A 23,390-nucleotide genomic window follows, 5' to 3' on the forward strand; every position below is an offset into this window, starting at 1 on the left:
TAATAAAATGGTTAGGGTTGATTGTCTGCCTCATTAGCCAGCTGATTCTTGAGGGGATTGTCATTAATTGCACAGCTAGAGGAGTTTATTTTTTGCATAGAAAGCCTGATTGTGCTGGGAGGAAAAAGAGAGTAGGGCTATTGTGAGGTCCATTGAAGAGATCAGCAGACCATGGCACATGAATAAGAAAAGGGAGAACCATAAGGCTTCTTGAGCAAAGGACGGTAAAAGCTGATTTGGCAAAATGGTTTCCTACAATTTTCTGGAGAGGCAAAGAATATGGAAATGAACTAGTTTTAAAGCTCACCTGCTTCTCACAGAGATTTCATTTGTTTTCAGCTGATTTGCACAGAGAAGATCAGTCCTTTCTATTGTAGAAGTCCTAGAAATTCTAATTTTGCACCTTTTGTAAATCATATGGTGCTTTCTGCTTCCAAGTTCCAAGTTAATCAAAAAATTGACGTCCTAGCAAATCTAAATTTGCACATTTTATAAGAGTTCAGTTGGTTGTTACTCACATGTAAACACTTAAATAAATGGTAATATGCATCTGCTTTTATAGTTTTAGCTAGAAATTTGTTTGCTTCTTTTTGTCATACATTTCATAGTTAACAGGGTTTTGTTGTGACCTTATCACACATTGCCCCATTGCAAATGGGGACCCCCTCTTTCCTGCTTTCCACGTCTTGTTAGTTTAGGGTTTTGGCAGTAGGCGGCAACTTTTGAGTTTTCAAGTGCTCGAGTCTCAAGTTTTGATATGATCATGCCTAGGTTCTATTAAGGTTTTTAAGTTTTGAGTAGGACCACGCATATAAAATGTTAAATGTCTAGGCGATCCTAATTTTGTCTAACTCTGGATTTTGAGTGTAATTGAGTTTAAAATGTGTTCAAATCGGTGATATTTTCATGCCTAAGCATCAAGAGGTCGTTTAGGGGTTATTTTCTTGCTCCTAAGAGGTAATTCAAATCAAACTTGCACTTTATCCCGATGAAATCACTATTTTCTCGCTCAAATTTTGATAAGTTTGACTAAGTCCCAATGTGTAATGATGAAATTTGACATGTCTAGGTGTTTTTGAGTGTGGAAATCATCAAATTCCCGATGGAAATACTTTAAATTGAGGTCTAAGGGTCAATAATCTTGATGGGGGGCATTTTTCCCCAGGTTTTTAAGCAAATTTATGATGACCCATGATTTTCCCCACTGAAAATCCTAATGGAGGGCGTTTTTCCCCAACTATCCTGACATTTGTCCTGATGGACCACGTTTTTCCACCAAGGAGCCCAAATTTTGTCTAAGTGTTGGAAATTATCCTGATGGCCCACGTTTTTCCCCAAGAATGATGTATGAAGTTTTATGCGGAAGAAATTGACTATATAGATGAAGATTGATTTTCCCCAAGTCAGTTGACGAGTAAGTTTGATGAAATTTAGTGTGGACAAATGTCCTAATGTGTGGTAAATTTCCCCCAAGTGTGTGTTATGATGATTTTTGATCTGGATAATCATCTAGATGTGGATCGATTTTTCCCAAAAGGTGAATTTTGGACTTAATGAGTAAAATGAAGAGATTTTTGATATGGATTTTCATCCAGATGGAGGTCGATTTTCCCCAAGACAATTGAGATGATTTGTGATGGATTTTCATTTAGATTTTTATCTAGACATGGGGCGATTTTCCCCAATTGGCTCAAAGTTGATGAATGTGAATTAAATTTAATGCGAATGTGGTTATAATTTAATGGTTTTTGCCTTGTAAACAATTATTTAATGATTTGCAATGATCATTTAATGATTAAAATATTTTCCTAAGGCAAACCGATTTTCCTAGGCAAGTATAAAGAGGCAAGTTTTATCCCACATTGCTTGTGTGGTGAATTAACAAGGTAAAAACAAGTTTAAAAGAGGCCTGCCAGCATTATAATAATATTATAAGTGGCTGATGTGACAGTTAGAGTGGCAGATTGGAAAGTTTTCAGCTAGGCGATTTTGCGTAAGTGTCCATTGGACACCATTTTGTAAAGCTAAGTTGCAGATTTGAAGAGTTTGCTTGCCCAATCAAACCTGGGCGCTATCATTGGAGACCATTGCAACCAGCTTAGTGGCTGATCAAACCACCTTTAGCGATTTTTAGAGATGGTGCCATGATTGGGAGGCTACGATTTTGTTAGTGAAGCAGATTATGCCATGTTTTGTGCAAATTTGGAGGTATTGCTGAGCTCCATTGATGTTTGAGGGCTGCCATTACACTAAGATCAGAGTTTGCGCCATTGCTGGAAGTGGTTTGGACACCATTGTTGGCTGGAACCTTCATTTTCAGACTTAACTTTCCATCTCCAGCCATCACATACTTTGGCAAATTCATGCGTGCATCAATTTTAGTGAGTTCACGAGGTATTTGGTGAAGATTCCATTGCTGGTGTAAGTCTGAAACACCATTTCCAGATTTGTCTTCAAACTTATTCATTTTTACCAGCCACTTTGTTTGGCCATTTTTCACCTTGGGAAGGCAAAATTCGTTAAATATGAATATTTCCTATGGCTGCAACCTTTTCAAATGACTGATTTATGAAAGTTGCAGGTTGTCTTCATACTTTAGGCAGCCATTCTTGACCTTGGAAGGGTGTCTTCAGACATTGAAAAGTGAAAATCGGACCTTTCCATACCCTTTTTCCAACCATTTCCAGATTTGTGGTGTACTTCCGGACATTAATTTTAACATTTTTCTGAGTATATCACATTTGTCTTCAAACTTTGTTTTGAAATCAGACCTTATACAAGTCTGAAACTAAGGATTTTATGAGGGTTTTAGACCCCATTTTCGTCTTACATCTTCATTCTATTTTCAGAATTCTTGAAGAATATTGTTGGAATTTCTGATTTTCATTCCTAAATTTGTCAAATCATAAAAAATCAGTACTTATACAATTCTGAAAATAGGTTATTCGCATGATTTTCCATGCTGTTGAATTCAAGTTTCATATAGGTGCCATGTCTAAATCAGGAAACTGCACAAGGAAATATAAATTAAAGATAGTTCAAGAGGATTCTATCAAGATTCTCAGTTGTCCTCCCAATGGAAGGGAATCACAAATAAAACATGGAATTCCTGAATATGGAGCGGATGCGGCAGAGAATGTTTGAAATGAAGAACTAGCTTCCTTCTCCCCTTTCCACCAATATCATGAAGAGTGGCATATATCACGCCGTTGGGTTTCCTCAATCCATACAGTGCAGTGAGCTTGTTCAGGAGTGTGCAAGGCATTATGATCCAATTTCCAAGATTTCTGATCTCCCAAAGGGGTAACTCTTGCCTACCTCACTGAAGATGCAATTCTAGAAGTATTTGGAATTCCCTGGAGTGCAGATATGAAAGAAAGAACAAAGGATGAGTATGAAGCAAAATATAAAATGAAGGTGGATGCGTGTAAGACAATTGTGAACAAGGAATGGATGATTGAACCAAGGCCTCATCATTCCAAGGCACCTAAAAGACTTGTGTGTACATATTTCAAAGATGAATGCAGTGACTTGATATTCCTGCTCAATCAAGTAATGTGGATGCCACAAGTGCTTTGTTCAAAGGATGGATGTTTTATTTTATCTAGGATTGTATAAAAGGAACAATGGTCAATTGGCCCAAGATATCAGTGACAATCTGGATTTTCAGTTGAGGAATGTGGAAAAGACTAGATCATTCGGCATGACTTCCTATCTTGTATACATACTTGCAAGATTTGTCAAATACAAAGGATTGACATGCCAAGGTGAAGTCGAGAATAGACCAGGACAATACAGAAGTTATGAATGTTATCCACAGCTTCATATGCATAGGATTGAAGACTATAGGAGGGTGAATGATGCTTTCACCATGTATATTACAAGAATGTTGCAGGGCAGGATCCACAAATGGTTGTCCAAGGTGGCAATGGAAATGATAGAGAAATATGGATTGTGGTACATACAGTTTCCCACATTCACATACCTACGGATTCAGGGATTCAGATCTGCACCTTACAAACTTCCTAGGTATCCACCTGATAAGATGATCCTACTCGAGGTGGTGAGACAACTTCTGGAATTTGATTTCATCCAGAAGGAGAAGCACAAAACAGAGATTACTTTCCCTATTGCAATAGGAAAGACTTTGGAGGTGTGCCACACGGCTGCTGCAGCTAGTTCAGTGAATTATGAGCTTGCATTTTATCGCCTTGGAACTTACAAGAGCAAAGATAGATTTGATCCGCATAAGAGTGTTGAGAGAATCAAGGGAAAAAGATTGATACATTAGGTTGACATTGAGGATTATTCGACTAATCTCATGGATGAACAAGCAGTAAGGAAGAGGATGTGGTCCCGAATGTCAGTTGATTTCATGAGGAAATGTGAACTTTTCTCCATTCCAAATCAGATAGTTGATGATAGTGATCAAACTCATCCGCAATATGAAAATGAAGTGAATAAACCTATCCTTTTGCCTAGTTGGTCACAGCCAGAGCCAGAGGTGGTGGATTTGAATGTGCTTATGAGAGAAGTTATCGATTTCTCCAAAGAGTGGGCAGACAAATATATGAGCCAGTTGATAGACATGGGCATTGCCTTATGAGAAAATGAGACGAGGAGTCCTCTCTTGAAGATGATCAAAGAACAATCAGCAATGCAAGGATACATGCAGATGAGGAGAGTCATGCTCCTAAACGAAGGAAGGGTATGCCTGGAGAATCGAAGATGAAGAGGAAGGAGAAGAAAAAGAAACATGAACCTAGCACTCATTTATCTCCCCCTATTTCCTCATCAATGAAGGAGATAGATGTGCCGGAAAAGAGCAAAGAGTTTGAACAATGCTCCAATACAGTGATTTTACCGAAGAATATTCAAGAGTTACATGCTATGGCACCACGGCTTGAAGATGAAGAGCACCCAGGATCTCCCATTGTCCAGTTGGAGGTTACTTTGGGCAGTAATGTTTATGATTTGACCAAGGACAAGGGGAAAGATGATGATGTTATCTCAGCATTGAGAAGACTTGATCAAGAGATGTGTCTTGATGATGGGATGGAGATTTCCACTATTCTCGATTGGTTGCTACGGAGCATGGAGAAAAGAAAGATGATAGAGGCACGGCCCATTGATGACATTAATGACTATTTAGCCAGGAATGATAAGAAGAAAGAACCAAAGAAGGCTAAGATATTTTCCAACATAGCTAGAGATGAAACAGGTATGCGGATTGCACAAGTGGTTATCTCGATGGGTGATGTAACCAGAGATGTGGCTACTCCCATGGATTATCAGATCACTTCGGTTTCCCTTGGACAAACTACAAAGACGCAGGAGTTCCAAGAACTCGATGATACAGTCCGTGCAATCAATGCAAGATTGGATAGGGAGATAGAGAAGAAAAATATGTATAAGGAAGAGAACATGGAGCTTAAGGAATATATTGCAGGGATGAGGCGTGAGGATCTGTTGTGACCATCTCACACATCGCCCCATTGCAAATGGGGACCCTTGCTTTTTTTGCTTTTTAGGGTTTTTTTTTTTGGTCTTTTAGGGTTTTGTTAGTTAGCCTTTGCATTTTGAGTGTTGTCGGGGAGATCAATGGGATAGCAAGTCCGGCTTGAGCGATGTCCTGATCTTGAAATTTGGCTAAGTCTGAAAGTCCTGATCCTGAAATTTGGCTAAGTCTGGAATATCCTGAAAATTTGGCTAAGTCTGAAAGTCCTGATCCTGAAATTTGGCTAAGTCTGGAAAGTCCTGATCCTGAATTTGACTAAGTCTGGAAACTGAAAAACCTCAAAAAACTAGATTTTGCAATATAGCTCCTGGAGGTCTGAAACCACTCTCAAACATCCTGAAAGTATATATGGAATATAACTTAAAGTATAAGTCAAATAACTTAAAGTATAAAAATTATCCTGATAGAGAGTTCGAAAAGTCAAATTTCGCTCCTGTCCTTCACTGAGGATCTAGAGCAAATTTCGCTCCTGTCCCTCTCAGGAGGACCAAGGCGAAGCGCTCCTGTCCCTCACCAAGGGTCCAGGGCGAAAAGGCCTATTTGAGTCATTCCTGGCCTTGTTTGGTCAAATTGAAACATCAAAGGCATGGTGAAGGACGAAATGAGCATGATAGAACATCCAAACTTGATTAAAAACGATGAAATGATGGAGTTTTTGTCTACAAAGGTAAAAGTGCTCCTGTCCCTCACTGAAGGACCAGAGCGATTTTCTTTATATGCACAATTTTAGACCTTTTTGGGACATTAACTTTTATTCATAGCATGAAACAAGATGATATCTTCCTTAGCCAAGGAATTTCGAGATGAAAAGTGAAAAGATTTGGCCTAGAGGGCAAAATTCGCCCCTGTCCCTCACTGAAGGACCGGAGCTTGAATTCCAAATTTGCATTGTCCTTGCACGATTACGTGATTTTGCGATTTGAGGAGGTTAGGAGAAGAATGCTTTGTTCATTGAATATAACTTGAGCGGCCTACGAAGTTGAAAATCCACCCAAGTTGCAATAGGCGCTCCTGTCCTTGACCAAGGGACCAAAGCGATTTTCAAAGGAAGCTCCTGTCCCTCTCCAAGGGACCAGAGCGATTTTCCCTCAAGACAAGTTTTTAGCCAAGGAAAAGCGAGTTTCAAGTTTGAGATGAAGGAAGGAAGGCACAATCAATCCGTTGAAGATAATTTTGAAGGTTGCAAAACGCAAAGTGAACCCATGAGGGCAAAATTCGCTCCCGTCCCTCACTGAAGGACCGGAGCTTGATTTTCAAAATTACACTGTCCTTGCAGGATCAAGACGATTTTATGATTTGAGAAGACCAAGGAAAGCATGATTTATCCATTGAATATAATTTGGAAGGCTAACTAAGGACGGATGAGCTTGGGTTTGCAAAAATTGCTCCTGTCCCTCACTGAAGGACCGGAGCTTGAATTCCTAAATTGCACTGTCCTCACAAGATTTAAACGATTTCACGATTTGAGGAGGGCAAGGAAAGTACGTTTTGCTCATTGAATATAATTTAAGCAGTCTACAAAGGAGTAAATCAACCCAAACGACAAAAAGAGCTCCCGTCCCTCACTGAAGGACCGCCCCTCTTTTCTAAAAATACAAATTTCTTGCAAAGGCAAGGCAAGTTGCGTGATTGAAATGAATGAAAGAGGGCAAGATTCATCCATTGAAGATAATGTGGAAGACTAGTAGAGGACGAATTGGCTTAAAAATGAAAAAGTGCTCCCGTCCCTCACTGAAGGACCGGAGCTTGAATTCCAAATTTGCATTATCCTTGCAAGATTTAAGTGATTTCGCGATTTGAAGAGGTCAAGGGAAGTGTGTTTTATTCGTTGAATATAACTTGAGTGGCCTACAAAGGAGAGAATCAACCCAAGTTGCAATAGGCGCTCCTGTCCCTCACCAAGGGACCAGGGCGAAAATGTTCTAAGGCACACTCCTTCTAAAGATCAAGTGAATTAAACTCAAAGTTCCCAATAAAATGCCATTTTGAACGTCAAGGATGAAGTTTCGAACGTAAAAAATGAAGGATGGAGGACAAAAATGCAAGGCGCTCCTGTCCCTCTCCCAGGGACCAGAGCGAATTTATCAACATTCATTATTTTTTGCCTTATTCTAGCAAATCACACTAAATGCCAATTTCAATAAAACCTTGAAATATTTTTGAAATTAAATTGACATTTAATAAGTGTGCAAAACATTTAATAATTAATTCATGCCTTTAAAAAATCAAAATTTTAATTATAAAGGCATTTAAAATTAATTATTATTAATTTAAAAATAAAATTGGGGCGCTTGGGGTATTATTTAATGTTTTTATAAAGGTCGGCCTCCTCTTTATTTAATTTTTATTTATTTTTAGGCTTATTTTCCAAGTCGACCTATGGGGAGGTGAAATGGTGAGCGCTCTATATATTTGGGTGTGTTTTTCATTATTCAAATCATCCACTCATTGTTTCAAGTGCGATTTGGAGGAGCAAGGAAGGAGGTGCGAAATCTAGCTTGTGTGGAGCGAATTTCTACCAAGTGTCGAGACTAAGGAAGGCGAAATTCATCTTGAAGGCTATTGGAGAGGCGTATTTCTTGCTAGATTGGAGGATAATTTCCAGATTTTTGAAGACATTTGAAGGCGAATTTCCAGATCTTGAAGAAGCTAGTGGAAGATGGAGTTCTTTTCCAAGCTAAAGGGGGCGCATTTTGCTAAAGGGAGTCTTGATCTACATTTTGCCTAGCGAATTCTCCTATTTTTGCATCATTTTTTAGAATTAATTCCCAAGTGAAGGTATGGCGTAATCACCTTGGCACCATTTTTGAAGATTTAAATTTTGCTTTGAAAATCCTAAATTAGGAAATGATAACTCAAGATTTATCATGAAGTTTCCTAAATTGGAATCTTGAATTTTCCTTTCTACACTTCAAGATATATTACTAATTTTGAAATGTTGTGTAGGTACCAAGATGGTGACTCCCAAGCTCGAAAGATCCACAAGTCGGAAGACTCTCCTCAAGGAAAATCAAGCCAGATCAAGGACGGTCAAGCAAGGACAAGGGCGACCTCCTCCAGCCTAGCATCGACAAGGACGGCCTTCTTTGGACTAACGTCATCAAGGGCGACCTCTTCCAATCCAGCATTCCAAGGCGAGGTACATCATCATCCTGCAAATCAAGGACACAAGAAGTCAGAGCAAAGGGTTCGTTGAAGAAGCAGATAGTTCCAGATGAATTGATTAAAGCTAGCTTCTCAACAACATCAAGTTGAATATTTACCAAGTTACAAGTGTCAGATGAGGTGGCATCCTAGTCATCACTTCTCTAGTCAATGTGGTCCACCTCAGCATGTCCAGATTCAATGTACCTAACTCATGGAAGGTGGCACAAACTCCGATGTACCTACCCCAGCTATCCATTGGTGGAATTTTCCAGAGAGGACATGTGTCCAAGCAATACAATTATTTCATTGGTCAAGCATTAAATGTTATGTAATGGTTGTAACAAACCCTAATTAGGGTTTTCATTGTTGAATCTTGGCCATTGATCTCGAATTGATCTTAGCCATCGAATTGTATTGAGGGCACTATATAAGCCCTGGCATTTCATTTTGTAAAGGAATTAGAATAGATAGTAAGAATAGTTGGAAGCAGTTAGAAGACCGATAAAGAGTAGTTAGAAGGTGATAGAATAGCAATTAGAGTAGAGTAGAGGGAGAAGGCAAAGATTGTTGCCAAGATGTTGTTGTAAAAGGCTTGTAACTTCATTGAAGAAATGGTGAAATTTATGGGTCGATTCGACAATTTGCATGGTCTTTATACTTCTCATATTTGATTTCATGTTATTAGATGAGTGGAAGAAATGTGCTTGATTGATGGTGGAATTCGTATATCCATACTACTAGCAGTTTGTTGATTGCAGACTTGCCTTGCGTAGTCAACTGGAATTATTCAGCTTAAGCTTAACTTCAATTGTCGCTTCTTCATTGATATGCATCAACCTGATGGTGTCTATGCCTGCAGTGATGATTTGAACATCATAAAGCTTTCCTTCGAAGATCGCACTAACCTTGTGGAGATGGTCCTGGGATGTCAAAACAAGACTTAGTTAGAATTTCACCAAAGATCAATCATTGCTCCTACATTCCTTAGTATTAGGATTAGATTCTTTCCTCGCCCTCATCTTTTTCCTTTTTTTTCAAGTCAAAGCTAGTAAGAGCCTGTGTTCCAGCAATATTCAAAGCAGATCAGACGTTCAATCATCAAATGTAAGTCCCCCTTGTGATTCCAGCAAATCACATCATACTACAGAGAGCTTATCCACACGTAGAGACCCTACATACAAGAACCTTGAAGTCATCCCGATTGAACCTTTTCGCGACATCTTCAGTATTCGGAGGCTTTACTCAAGAGAGGATAAGGTACCTTTAGGTATTTTATTCTGTGTTTGATAGTATACAAAATACACGTCAACAGGATCCCACTTTTGTCTCGCCTATCACAGTTGATCATGCATTTCACTTTGACCATGAGGCAGCGAGGAATACATATGCAGAATTTGGTAAATGGATTGAAGATGTGACAAAGCAAACAGATGATTTCCTAACTCAGTTTGTCCAGGCATTTGATAGGATGTTATCGCATTCAGGATACAATATTTGGAAGGAGTTTAGGATGATTTCTAGCCTATACAGGTGAAAGCCATTCCTTGCCTCAAGGTGTTGAAGCGAATTCCTATACGTGCTTTGATCCATGAGGGAGTTGTGCATAAGGGAGATATCTATGATTTCCAGGGTTGGTATTGTTCATTGGCCATGCAAAATCTACTTATGAGCATGCACAGAGAGATTGTGCAGAGATGGAAGGATCAATTCAAGAGATTCAATCAAAGATCCTTACATCCATTGAAGAATTGTTAGGGGTAGATGTCAATACTTCCAACGGTCTACAATTAAAGGAGTTGGGAGATAAGATGAAATTCATGTACTTCAGCCAGTTGGAAGAAGAATCAAATTGATGATTTGGTTTCCCTGCTGATCCATGTCTATAGTTTATAGAAGCTTATGCCGGATTAGGAGAATACTTTGAATGCTTGTTCAGATGCATTGGATGTGATTGATGCGCAACAGGAGGCTTTGCCCAACATTACCATGGAGGAGCTAAATTCAGTTTTGGCCAGATTCTTCGAATATGTGGCTAGAGAGAGGAATGCAGGCTGAAATCTTCTAGAAGATTCCCGATTTGATGACTAGGCATCATTCCATTGGATTACACGTTGGTGATTCCTTTTTTGATGTAAACCCTAATTAGGGCAACTTTAGGACTATGTTGGCATGATCTTGGCCCTTGATTCTAAATGAATCTTGGCCATTCATTTCTTTTGAGACTCTATACATACCCCATTGCCTCTCATTTGTAAGAGAGAGATTTTTGAGAATTGTCGTCTACATGCTGCAGATTTGAATAATGATCATTACAGTTTGGTGATTTTGTTTAAGTGTTGTATGCATTTGTGGTTCTCATTGCCTCCAAGTTAGATTAGAATTTGTTTCAAGTATTTTAAATTGAATGAAAGAATTGTTGAATGCATTTGTGTGGAATCCATTTAATCCATACCACTAGCTTCTTGTTGATTGTAAGTTTGCCTTGTGTGGTCAATTGGAATTTTATTGAACTCAACTTCAATTGTTGCACATCCATTGTTATGCATTGCTTTAATGGTATCGATGTTTGATGGTGATAATTTGAACATCTATGAGATTTACCTTAGATGATTGCACTAAGCTTGTGTCAAATTGTTCATTAATGGTGAAACCTTGCCTAGTAGGATTCCATTGAATCGTTCACTATTTCTTGTGTTCTAGGTTTTAGATTAGAATTCCTAAACCCTATTCCGTTTGTCCTTTTTTTCAAAAATCTTTGTTAGAAAAGATCGAGCTCAAAGTGCAAAATCTTAAGTCATTAGCATAGCCTATTCGAAATCCATGATAAGATTAATTTATCCGAACAATTGCGTAAGTCCCCAAGTGAAAAAAGCATATCGCATCATGCCATTGAGTTACCCGCATGTCAAGAACTAACTGTAGAAACCTTGGAATCGTCTAAGTTGATCAGATATTTAGCATCTGAGGTGATTTTGTTCAAGAGAGGGTAAAATAGTTTGGTATTTTATTCTGTGTTCATATGTGCATAAAACACACATCAACAAGTTCCTTGTGAGAGGATAACAATGAAAAAATACTTTTATAATATACTATAGGATTTGTAAAGATAATTTTCGAGACATCCCAGCAGGTATGCCAAGAAGGTAGTAAATTCTACTTCGACTCCTACTTTGATTTTTTATTTTAAGCTCCTAATGGAGCTATCTTGGAGAGGGAAGTGTTGTGACCTTTTCACACATCACCCCATTCCAAATGGGGACCCCCTACATTTTTGTCCACTTGAACTTTTGCTTTTGAGTTTTTGGGTAGTCTAGCATTGATTTCTAAAGTTTCTAGTGTTTGGATGAAGATTGGCGATTTGTGCTAAGTCTAGAAGCAAGTGTTGTCTACTTTCAGGGTTTTTGTCTGGCAGACTCAAAGAGCATAGTGAAATTTGGCTGTGGAAAAGAAAATTTGTCAAAGGGCCTACTAGTGAAGTTTTTTTGAGTGCTTTTCATATTTTTAGTAAGTGTCACTATGTCCCGATTGGCCTCCTTTTGAGTTTGAACAAACTTACTATTTTTAGTAAGTTTCACTGTCCCTGTTTGCCCTAATAATGTGTTTGGACAAACTTACTATTTTTAGCAATTTCTACTTTTGGTAAGTCTTTGGCAACAGGTAAACACTAACTGCAAGACAAACCAAGGTACCCAATTCCAAATCCAGTGAGATGAACGGAGAAGCAAATGATGGAATTTTAACTAAGTTTGAAAATCCTCCTTTAGGGACAAGATGCACCAAGAAATCCTATATGGGCGCAATTCACTAGGAGAGGAGTATTCCTCCCAAAACGAAAAAAACCTCCTTCACCCCCAAAGTGCGCCGAGAAAGCCTCTAGGAGCGCAAATCCCAAGGAGGGAAGGATTCATACTCTAGCCTAAAACTCCTCCTTTAGGCCTAAAATGCGCCCAAATTCATGAAGTTGCTCAATGTCACCAAAATTTGGCTAAGTATGGTAAAATTCCTCCTCTCCCTCTAGAATGCGCCCACCTCTCAAATGATAGAATGATCAAAATTTGGTTAAGTGAGAAAAAATTCCTCCTCTCCCTCTAGGATGCGCTCAAGCACTCAAGGCATGGATGATGTTGGAAATTTGGTTAACGAAGAAGAAAATCCTCCATGTCACCCAATGTGCACCCTAAGAGAGAATCCTTCACTATGGAGAGTTGGTGCCCAAACTTAAAATCCCCTCCCTATCTCATATGTGCCCAAAGTAAAGGTAACATGAAGGATAAATTTTTAATGCCTAAAAGGGATATATTTTTCATTAAAGGGGGGTGACACACAAGACTTAACGTTAATTGCTATTTTGGACAAGGTATGACATGTGGGGTCTATTGAAACGACAAGTCAGCTCTCTCCCAACAATAGAAACATGAAAGGTGTTTTGGAAAGAATTGAATGAGTTGCTAAAAATACACTAGTGCCAACTTGGCAGCAAAGAGGGCAAATTCTATATTTAAAGGGAGCATGAAATTTCATTTTTCACATCATAGGTTGAGGAGCAGAAGCAAGAGCAAGGCATGTTGTTGAAGCAAGGGCGTGGTTATTCATCCAAGAATTCTTTTCCTTAGAGGTTCAAAATTATTCCAAGTTTGGAATACAAAATGTGGGATTCTTCTCATGATGAATTAAAAATTTAGTGACATAATTCTAATGTTAGTTATTTCGTTTTGTAGGAAGTTAGATGGCAGAATCAAAGGTGGCAAGCACGTCAAGGCAGACTCAAATCAAGAATGAGCATAAAGGGTTTCTCTTGGAATCACAGATCATATCAAAGTAGAAAGAAGTCAGCGACACCAACCTAGAAACTCTCAATTTGGATGAATTCAAGAAGAGAATGTTCAGTTGACCAATGGCCTATTTCGGAGACCCGTAGGCTACTCAATGGGTGAAATTAGGGTTTCCAGTTTTGGAGGTTGTTGTTGCTCGTGAATTAGAGTTTGGATCACGGATTCTTTCTAGGTTTTCAGAGGGCTTTGCAGTGGTATGTCCGGCTTTGCGTTCCGAACACTTTTTGGAATTTACTATTTTTAGTAAATTCTGTTTCTGGCAGTGGTCCTAATTATTTCGGCACAGTTGGTTCTCTTCTTCAGTTGGTTCAGTTGGCTTCGTCACTTTTGGCCTTGGGATGTTTTTGGATAGATAAGTTCATTTCATTTAAATAATGTTATGTTTTAATGTTATATTTTAAAGTTGACCCCTTGGCCTAGCTTCATCACTTCAAGTTGTTTTAAAAGGTGGTCTTCAAGGGTGGACGCATCATGGAAGGAATTTAATATTTCCTAAGGTCTAAAATCTTGCTTATGAAAAGGGGTGCCAACTTTATGAAGAGAAGTGAATTAAAATAAAGGTTAATTAAAGCTTTTAAAAGTGGCGCCATCTCTTGGAGGAAAATTCAAATGTGAAATTAGGGCGCACTTTCTAGAAGCCTCTTGAGATTCCTTGTTAAGCTTATGAATGGAGGCCTCTTCCCTTCATTTGGGCATCTTATGTCTATTATAATGTTACTCTGTCGGAATGGTATTGGGGTTGCTTCGAGGAATGAATGCCTCCTAGCCTTGGCATTGCTTCTTGCTTGAAAGATAGCAACTAGTGGTGATTTAGTGTAGTTGTGAGAGTTTGTAGTGAGGGATGCATTGTAGCTTGAGTTGTGCTGGAAGTTCAGTTATTTGCATTTCATTTTGTTTTCGAGAGCCACGGTTAGCAGGGCAGATTTGTAGTTTCACTCATATATTTCAAAACAAAAACATATTCATTCTGGGTATTGCATATTTCCTCTTGTTTTGGCTGGTCGCTCCTTTGTGCAAATTTGCAGATTCTAATATTAAGTGTTTTATTTTATAGAGAAGAATCGCCATTCTTGCCTGGTGTCACTACTGGGAATTGCCTTGGGGTTCGTGTTAAATAATCTGTTGGGTTAATGTCTGATTTCTTAGTATTGGTTTGGTCGGCTCCTTCATAGGAAGCCATTGCTTTTGGTTTTGGGTCATTCGGACTAGTATTGAGAGAGTAATGAGCATTTTAGTGATTCCATGGTGTTGCTGATTAAGCATTTCAAGTGCAGGTCTGTCATAAAACAGAATATTAAGATTGATCCTTGAGAAGAATTTCTTGGACTTATCATTTTTGTTAAGCCCGAGAGAGTCTTCTATATTGTTGCAGCATTGTATAGTCTTAATCTTATGATCTTGGCAAGCATTCACTATCAAATTGTAAGCTGAACAGTAGTACGGGCAGCATTTCTTCTCATTTTCATTTCATGCTTGTTATTTACATTTAATTCCATTTCTAAGTTCTTAGCATCTCCGCCATATGGTAGCTCCATTCCCACCCTGGGTTTGAAAGCACATGCTTGGTGTCGAGTTTTCCTTTCAGCAGTTGTAATTGTAAAGATCCTTTGACCATATGCTCACGCCTTGCCCAACCCGGGATCCTAGTGTACATTCTTGGTTAGAGTTGTTTTCCACATCGTTTTGGTTTAAGTGCTAACCCTAACGGATGTGTGTTGCATTACTCTTTGTAATTGAAAAGAAAAAAAAAAAATTGGTCTGGGATATTTCACTGAGGTACTCGACTGATAAGATGGTACTGCTCGAAGTGACAAGGCAACTAACAACTTATGAAAAAATCTAGAAAAAGAAGAAAGGTGGAACCGAGTTCCCAATCATCATGGGAGATTTTGATGAAGTGTGTCCTTCATTATCAGCAGCAAAAAAGTCAGTAGAGGAACTATAGTTCTACCACCTCACATATCACACAGCGAGGTCAGATTTTGATCCATATGATAGAATAAAAATGGTGGCTAGCATAAGGCATAGGCATAAGATGCAACTTGAGGATTATTGGGCTAATGCCAAGGATGAATGCGAGGTCAGAAAGAGAATATTTTCTAAAATACCCCTCAAAATGATAAGGATATGTGAAATCCTGCTAGTGCGAGAGCAAGTGGAAGAAGATGTGAATAATGTTCACCTTGACTTTGAGAAAGAGAAAGGCAAGCCAATCCTAGCACCTAATTGGTCTCAACCGAAGATTGTTGATCTTGACATGTTGAGCAGGCCAGTTACAAAATTCAGAAGACTTTGAGTGAAGTCTTAAATCAACAAGTTGAAAACGAAGAATGCCCATTTGACTTATGATTTGATGAGAGACCTAGAATCATAGGATGAAGCAATTAAGGAATCACTGAGAATTCAAACCAAAGATGGAACAAATCCACAAGGAAAAGAAGAGTGTGGAAAAGAGAAGATCAATGCTCGAGATTCGCAATCAAAGAAAAGGCAAAATGTCCCAAGAGAAGAAGCACAGACATCACCTGGCAATTCCTCAAGTGTGCAAGAAGTTGACCTCTTCACAGGAGGATAAACTGGATTCAACACAAGGAATGAATCACAAAAAGAGGGCCAAATGACTCCAAAAGCACAGGATACACAAAGTGTCAATGCTTCTAGGGAGTTTACTCAACAAAGGAATGAAGAGCAAGAGCCCCCTCTAGATATGGATTTTCAAATCTAGGAATGTCTTGAAACAATAGTAGCTAGAGATTTGAGAATACGTGATGAAGAATTCCATGAAGAAATAACACAAGAGCAAGAATAGCTAGAAGTGCATGATCAGCAGTTAACCACTCCAAAATGGCTAAAGGAAAGGATGAGAGAAGATCCCATGGAAGAAATTGATCCCATGTTTGAGTTGGAGAAAATTCTAAGCCGAATAAATAAGCCAGTAAAGAAGAAGGCAATGAAATTCTCCCAGATCACCAAGAAAGAATCCGGATCCAGAATTCTACATGTGGCAATGCCAAGGACTGACAAGGCTAGGGATGAAATCACTCCAAAAGAATATGATGTAACAACAATTGATCTGGGACTTGCTACCAGGGCACAAGTAATAGAAGATTTTGATGATTCCACTCAGGCATTGAAAGAACAAATGAAGAAGAGGAAAGAGAAATACACGAAATTGAAAAGCAAGAACAAAGATTTGTGTGGGTATGTGCAATGCCTAATGCATCCAGTTAGGCAAGAAGACTAGGCATTTGTTTCTCCTACAACTCTTCTGAAGGAATCAATTGATGGCCTTGAAGAAATGAGGAAGATCACCCAAGGCACCAAGAAGTGGGTAAAGAACGTTTACACTGCCGCATGTAAGTTCATTGAGGATTTGGCTCATATGTATGAGAGCGTCCTAGTTATTCTTGACAAATACAGAATGTAGATCAAGCATGGGAAGATATGCACATTTACTAGGATAAGACCATTCCACGCCTAAAAGCATTGATTGAAATCCTCAGGCAAGCATTGATAGACAACGAAGTCATAAGGGAAAATGAAGTATATGACTTCCCTCGATGGTATTGTGCAGTGACCACCGGGAAGGAATTCTTTGAGAAGTCAAATGAAGAGTCAACTCATTTGAGGAAAGCAATTAAGAATATTCAAGAAGGAATCTTCAATATGGTCGAAGCATTGTTCACAAGGAGATTGACCGATGACGAGATGGTAGCAGATAATTTGAGAAATAAGCTGGAGGAATTCTTTTACATGGAATCTTTCTCGGAAGATGATCTGGAGAACGTTTCCATATTCTCAAGCATCATACGCAAAAATCAAAAGGCAATGACAAGATGGTAAAAGATTTTCAGCAAGTGTGAAAAGGACGTGGCCATTATCGAGTACAAACTCAAGACTACACCAAGTGTCTCTGTGGGCGAGCTCGAAACAATCATGACCCAATTCATTGCATTTGCCACAAGAGAGGGGTATAGTGGACACACTATTTTGGGCAATGAGTTATTAAATGCCTAGCAGGCATATTGTTCCCTCATTAATTGCTAGACCCACTACCTTGCGCCACAAGGGTTATTCTTGGTCAAACCCTAATTAAGGTTTACATGGTTTAATCTCGGCCATTGATTCCTTTTAAATCTTGGTTGCTCATTTCGTTTTTGAGGCCTATAAAAGGAATTCGCCCCCTTCATTTGTAATAAGGGAGAATTTTGTGAAATTGTTGCTAGAAACTATCAAAATAATAAAAGTAGGTCATTAAAGTTTTGGTGATTACTTGTGTTGTTTTGAGAGTTTGCATGGTTTCCTCTTCCTCGGATTGATTAGATTTGCTTTCAAGTTGTTAGATGAAGTACTTGATTTTAATGGAGAATGCGATGGTGCTTGATGAATTTCCATGGCTCATACTTTTTGCATCTTATTGATTATAAGTTGCAATTTGAAGTTAGCCTAAGCCCTCTTTATATGGATGCTTAACTTCAATCATTAAATGTTTATTGTTCATTATGATGGTGTTCATTACGATATGAAAATCCTTTGTAGAGTTATGACGGTGTTCATTCTTCGACAAACCCTAGGAAGATTGCACCAGTCCTTGTAGAGTTGTAGTTGATCTTGGCGACGTAGAACTTGGTTTGTTTGGAATTTGTCCATCAAAGCACTATCCATCGACATCATTGTCCTTAGGAGTAGAATAGAATCTCTCAAACCTCACTCTCTTTTACTTTCAAAATATTTCATTGGACCATTTCAAAAGAATTTTTCACTTCCAAATCATTCACAAAATTTCCTTGGAACCCAGATTTGTTTAAGTTTTCTTAAGGATTGATTCACCTCATGTAAGTCCCCCTTGGATTACCAGCATACATCAAGTCAAACGAGCTCATATCCAACCTTAAGTAGCATGTTCGCAGTAGGAACCTTGGAGTCACCTCTATGACCTTCACAATCTTAGCATACAAGGGACCTTTGCTCAAAAGAGGATAGAGTGTCCTTCGGCACTTTATTCTATGTTGGTGTGGTCAAAAAACACCCATCAACGGGAAGCATATGTATTTCAGGTGTTATAAAGTAATGCTATACTGCATAATTGTACAAGTCATCATATCCAGGTTCAATTGGCTTCCATGTTGATGTAAATATCACTACTTTGAAGTTGATCTGCTTCCATGTTCAATCATCCTTAAGATTTGTTTTTCATTCAATCTGGCTACTGATATGTAATGCATTGTGTGCTTTTTATATTTTGATTTATACCTTTTTCTATGTTACATTTCTATTTTTAGTGATTCGAATTTTAATTGTGTAGAACTTTTTTTCTAATGTTTCATTTATTTTATTTTTTTGTAGTTTTTGTATGTTTTTTAAGAACTATACACAAGATACTGCTCCAGATGGCATGACACCATATTCAAATGTAACAGATATGGCCAAGATGTAGGCTTGCATTTGACTAAGTCCAGCTACTTTTTTGTGTCATATATGGGTGAATCATATCCATATGTGATATCAAGTATATAGCGTATCTGGGCATGGGAAGGGAATTATCCAACAGCTCCACTTCTAACCAATTGCAGCTGTATGTATTTTAAATAAAAAAGCATACATTCACTATTCTAAGAAATAATGGCTTTTTCCTTTGAGTAGATTACCAAGCGGTGAAAGCAGACAAATGAGAAGTTTCAAGTTATCTTTGTATGGTACTTGTCTAGTAACCTCACTTAAACAATCAATGAATAGCTATATGATTGGTCATAGTTACTTTTAAAAAAAAATAAGAAGAAATTAAGGACACTACAATGAATGAAAAGAAAAAACAGTGACTATTTGTGGTTCGAATTAGTGCACAAATTCCATTAGCATTAAATTGTTACCAGGAAAGCTCAGCATGATCTACTCATTTCCACAGAATTGTGATTATTTGCTTTAACATACCTCTGGTGGCACATACATGACACCATTAGGAGTGATAAATAAGTGATCCTCCATTTCAGACAAAACATTAGTGTCAGGAGTATACGAAGTAACACCCAATATCTGTGTCTTTCCTGGAGCAAGCTTTCCCAAGCAAGTAGAGTAACAGAGATTATAAGCTATTATCATAGATGGATAAAGAGATTGAAAGTCCAAAACAACCACTGGATCGGTGTAAAACTTTGACTCTGGTTCCATAACAAGTGGAAGACATTCCATAGCTGGTTGTGAAGCAACCTGTAATGTTAAATTGGAGATTAGAAATAGAAGTTGCACAAAAAAAATGGTACCTTAATTAGAAACAAAATGCAGTATAAATAAATTGGCACTGTAATTGCAAAGATCTGGACAATAGTTTGAAGCAGAAGAGAATGGGGCAATAAGTAGGTAAAAAAAGCATTCAAGACTTTCACTAACACAGCAAAGCAAAACTCTGTGAGGGACGGGCCTCAAGTCAAACTAAATTAAAATAAGGTTTATGAAAGAAACAGAATTTGCTCAAACGTGAATTTGCAAAAGAGGTTCTAGGATTTGGATGGATGAAGGGTCACAACAAAAAAGGCTTATTTTACAATTTTATTTGTGATAATTTAGTGTATACCAAATATAATTTATAGAATAAAAGCCTAATATAGCGAATACAAACTAGGTGATTACTTTTTATACTACTTTAAGTAAATATAGGCTACAGTTAGAGAATGCAATTATCAACTTCCCAGATCCAAAATGATTAGATAAATAATGCAGCTTTTTCATAATTCAATGGAATTCTTGATGAAAACCACTCAGAGATCAAAAACCAATAATACAAGCAGATTTTAAAACAATTATTGGCCATCCGTTACTCAGCAAGTACGAGGATCTATTTAGAATGTTACACCCCAGGGTCAGAGTTAACTATCAAATCTGAGAGTTATGATCCAAGACAATGTTTAGCAACATGATAATATTTTCCAAACAATGATAGTTATGATCCAAGACAATGTTTAGCAACATGATTATATTTTCCAAACAATGTTTTTGGCAGGACATTAATGATCTACCATATGACCTCCTTAACTTCTTGTCACCTTCTGACACTATTTTAGATATTTGCATACTCTATAAAACAATTTTGCATGGTGATCTCACATTCATTTGACCATTTTTGCAACAAAATTGAGATCAAAGTTACAGTATTCTATAGAATTAGTGAAAACTGCATTCTGTGTTATGTCAATTCATATCAAGTAAAGTCTTCAGTCAGACTGCATTATTTCTGAGTAAATAACGGAAAAAACATCAAATTACCAATAACTATCATAATGACTATTATTGTACTAAGAAAATGAACATGTCAAGACTAGTATGTCAAAAAAATCAACAAGTTTCAAGTATTCCAAAGAGATTTTGACTTGACTATGGAAATACATTGAATTTGTTTCAAAAAGCTTTGAACTATCAAAAGAAAAGTAACAAAGGAAAAACCTGCTGTTTGCTTGGGGACACAACAAGGAAATTTTGAGTATGTGCCAATCGCAGCATCATTGATTCAACTCGATACTGTGATCCCCGTGAAAGCACAGAAAAAAATTCAATGCCAAATACACGTGCAAGCTCTGAAGTCCGATTTATCTGTCAGAACAATGTATAATTTTAGTTTTACAAGCAGACCAAAAAAATAGTCTCTTTCCACTGGTAAAGATGGGGCATGGAAAGAGAGTTCTTCTGCATTACCACAAGACAAAATGAGACACACTGGAAGAAACAATGGAAAGCTGAGTGTTGTAGAGTGGAATACAGTTTCATTAAGGAGAAGCCATCTCTAATTTACAACAAACAACTGATTAAAGTACCCGCACATGTATCCAAGTTCACTAGCTTTAATCATCATATATTGTGAGAAGTTGAGAATATTCAAATGAACATTAAGGAATAGTTTCAAGAATATACTAACTTGATTGATAACGATCAAAAGAAGCTTAGAATATAGACGGTTTCTTTCACTTTAAAAGATTTTAATATCATTAGCAATCTCTTTATCAAAATGTTTTCATAAGGATCAAAAGTCTAGCAAAATTAAAAAAATATACATAAAAAGTATATCCCACCTTTCTCCTTCAAAAATATGCAATTTCTAATATATGTGGAACTAGAAATCAATGTTTTTGTCATTGACTATGTTACATGGGGATGCTACCCCTCTAAAACCCCTATCCCCATCCCCACAAGCATTTCTAGTACGTCTAGACACCAAGGAACATTCCCTAGCCATCCACAATCTGCAGAAAATTTGTGGAACATCCCCAATATGCCATTCAAACAAGGGGAACACCTAAGTCACTGCATTCAAATTCAAATTCGAGTTCGGCAACCATAAAATTCGGATGAAGTTCGACGGGGGTGAAAAATTCAGAAAAACAATTCGACATTAAATTCACCTTATATAAATTTTTTATATATAAATAATATATCCAATAAACTATTAAATTAGTTTAACTATTACTTTTTTGAAGAGAAAAGATGTTAAATTTAAATTTATTATAATTAAATATTACTTTTTATAGAAGTTAACATAAATAATATAATATTTAAACTTTTATTGACAAAGTCAATATTTAAATTAAAAATAAGTTTTGACAGCCAATAAAACATAAAGGAAAAAGTATTTTTAAATGAAAATAAAAACCTAAATGAAAACTACAATAATGTTCATGCAAGACTAGTGGCATCGCTGGGTTATGTGAAACTTGCAAAATGTTAGGCTTTTTGTGTCGGACTTGCAGGGCGTTGGGCATCGAGCATCGCCTCTCTTCAGATTTGCAAGGTGTTGTTTGGTCGTGTTGGACATGCACGGCGTCACCTCTACTCACGCCTATAGCTTCACAGGAAGTCTGTGAATAGATTCCAGCAAACAAGTGTAGAAAGCTCACATTTTTTAAATACATTTTTTATTAAAAAACCCTTACCCATTTATCGTACGAATTTAAGGAATTTTTTGGGTTTTTAAAAAATTCGTTGAATTTTGAATCCCATGGATGAAATTCTCCGAATGCGGTGACTTAGGGGAACACCATTAGGACATTTGGCCATCGTCATGGGGAAAGCCAAAGACATCTCTTGTAATGTCCCCGTTTTAGCTCATTTTTATTCTTGAGTGATTAGCCTATCATTCAGATCCTCGTAGGCTAATAATTGTGGATAGAGGGTCTTCTGAGGCAGAGGCTTGGTTGATGGAAGTTCTTGTCTTCTCCAAAATTTGGTTTGTTCCAGTTTGGTCTTCGTTTGGCTCAGATTGGACTTCGTTTGGGCTTAGTTTCATATACTTACTATTTATAGTAAGTCACTGGATGTTAGCGAGGGACTCTAAGGTGGTTGGATACACAATGGATGCAGTGGGTTACCTCCTAGAGCAGCCGAAATTGAATTATATGCATTATTGTGGTAGTTATGGCATTTTTATTATTATTAAAGTTGTACTTTAATAATAATAATTAATTAATTAATTAATTTAAAATGCACATCATTTAAATATCTAATTCACTTTTTTATGAGGAGGTTATTTAATGAATTATGAAGTCAATTATTTAAAGTGCATTTAAGTTATATTGGGGGCCCACTTTAAGAGATGATATATTAAATGCTTTTAAAGTATACTTTATTATAAGTGATAAAGTGTTATTTAAAGGGAGATATAAGTGTTAATAAAGTATAATTTATATTGTGCACCAAATGGAGGGAAAAGTAAATGAAATTAAAGTGAAATTAAATGACATGAAGCCAAATACAAATTATATATTATATAAAGGCATTTGAAAAAGGATTTCATTCATTCTATGAGCAATTGATAACTCGACATTTATGATTTCTTGGCATTTGGAGAAGACAAACCCAAGGGTTTTTGCATTTTTGCAAATTAGGGCATTGGAGAACGTAGTATCTTC

General features: G+C 37.4%; 1 protein-coding gene across 6 annotated transcripts in view; it reads right to left on the reverse strand.

Annotated features, from left to right (window-relative positions):
* Nucleotides 1-23,390, reverse strand: part of LOC131078095 (DNA polymerase zeta catalytic subunit) — a 143,279-nt gene that overhangs the window by 13,686 nt on the left and 106,203 nt on the right. For all 6 annotated transcript variants that reach the window (XM_058015745.2, XM_058015747.2, XM_058015746.2 and 3 more), the window contains 2 exons: nt 20,935-21,081; nt 19,429-19,704 (listed from right to left, as the gene is read on the reverse strand). In XM_058015745.2, the coding sequence (XP_057871728.2) occupies nt 19,429-19,704; nt 20,935-21,081 (423 nt within the window). The remainder of the gene's footprint in view (nt 1-19,428; nt 19,705-20,934; nt 21,082-23,390) is intronic.

The sequence above is a fragment of the Cryptomeria japonica genome, chromosome 9 (assembly GCF_030272615.1).
Source record: "Cryptomeria japonica chromosome 9, Sugi_1.0, whole genome shotgun sequence".
In the NCBI taxonomy this organism is placed as follows: domain Eukaryota; kingdom Viridiplantae; phylum Streptophyta; class Pinopsida; order Cupressales; family Cupressaceae; genus Cryptomeria; species Cryptomeria japonica.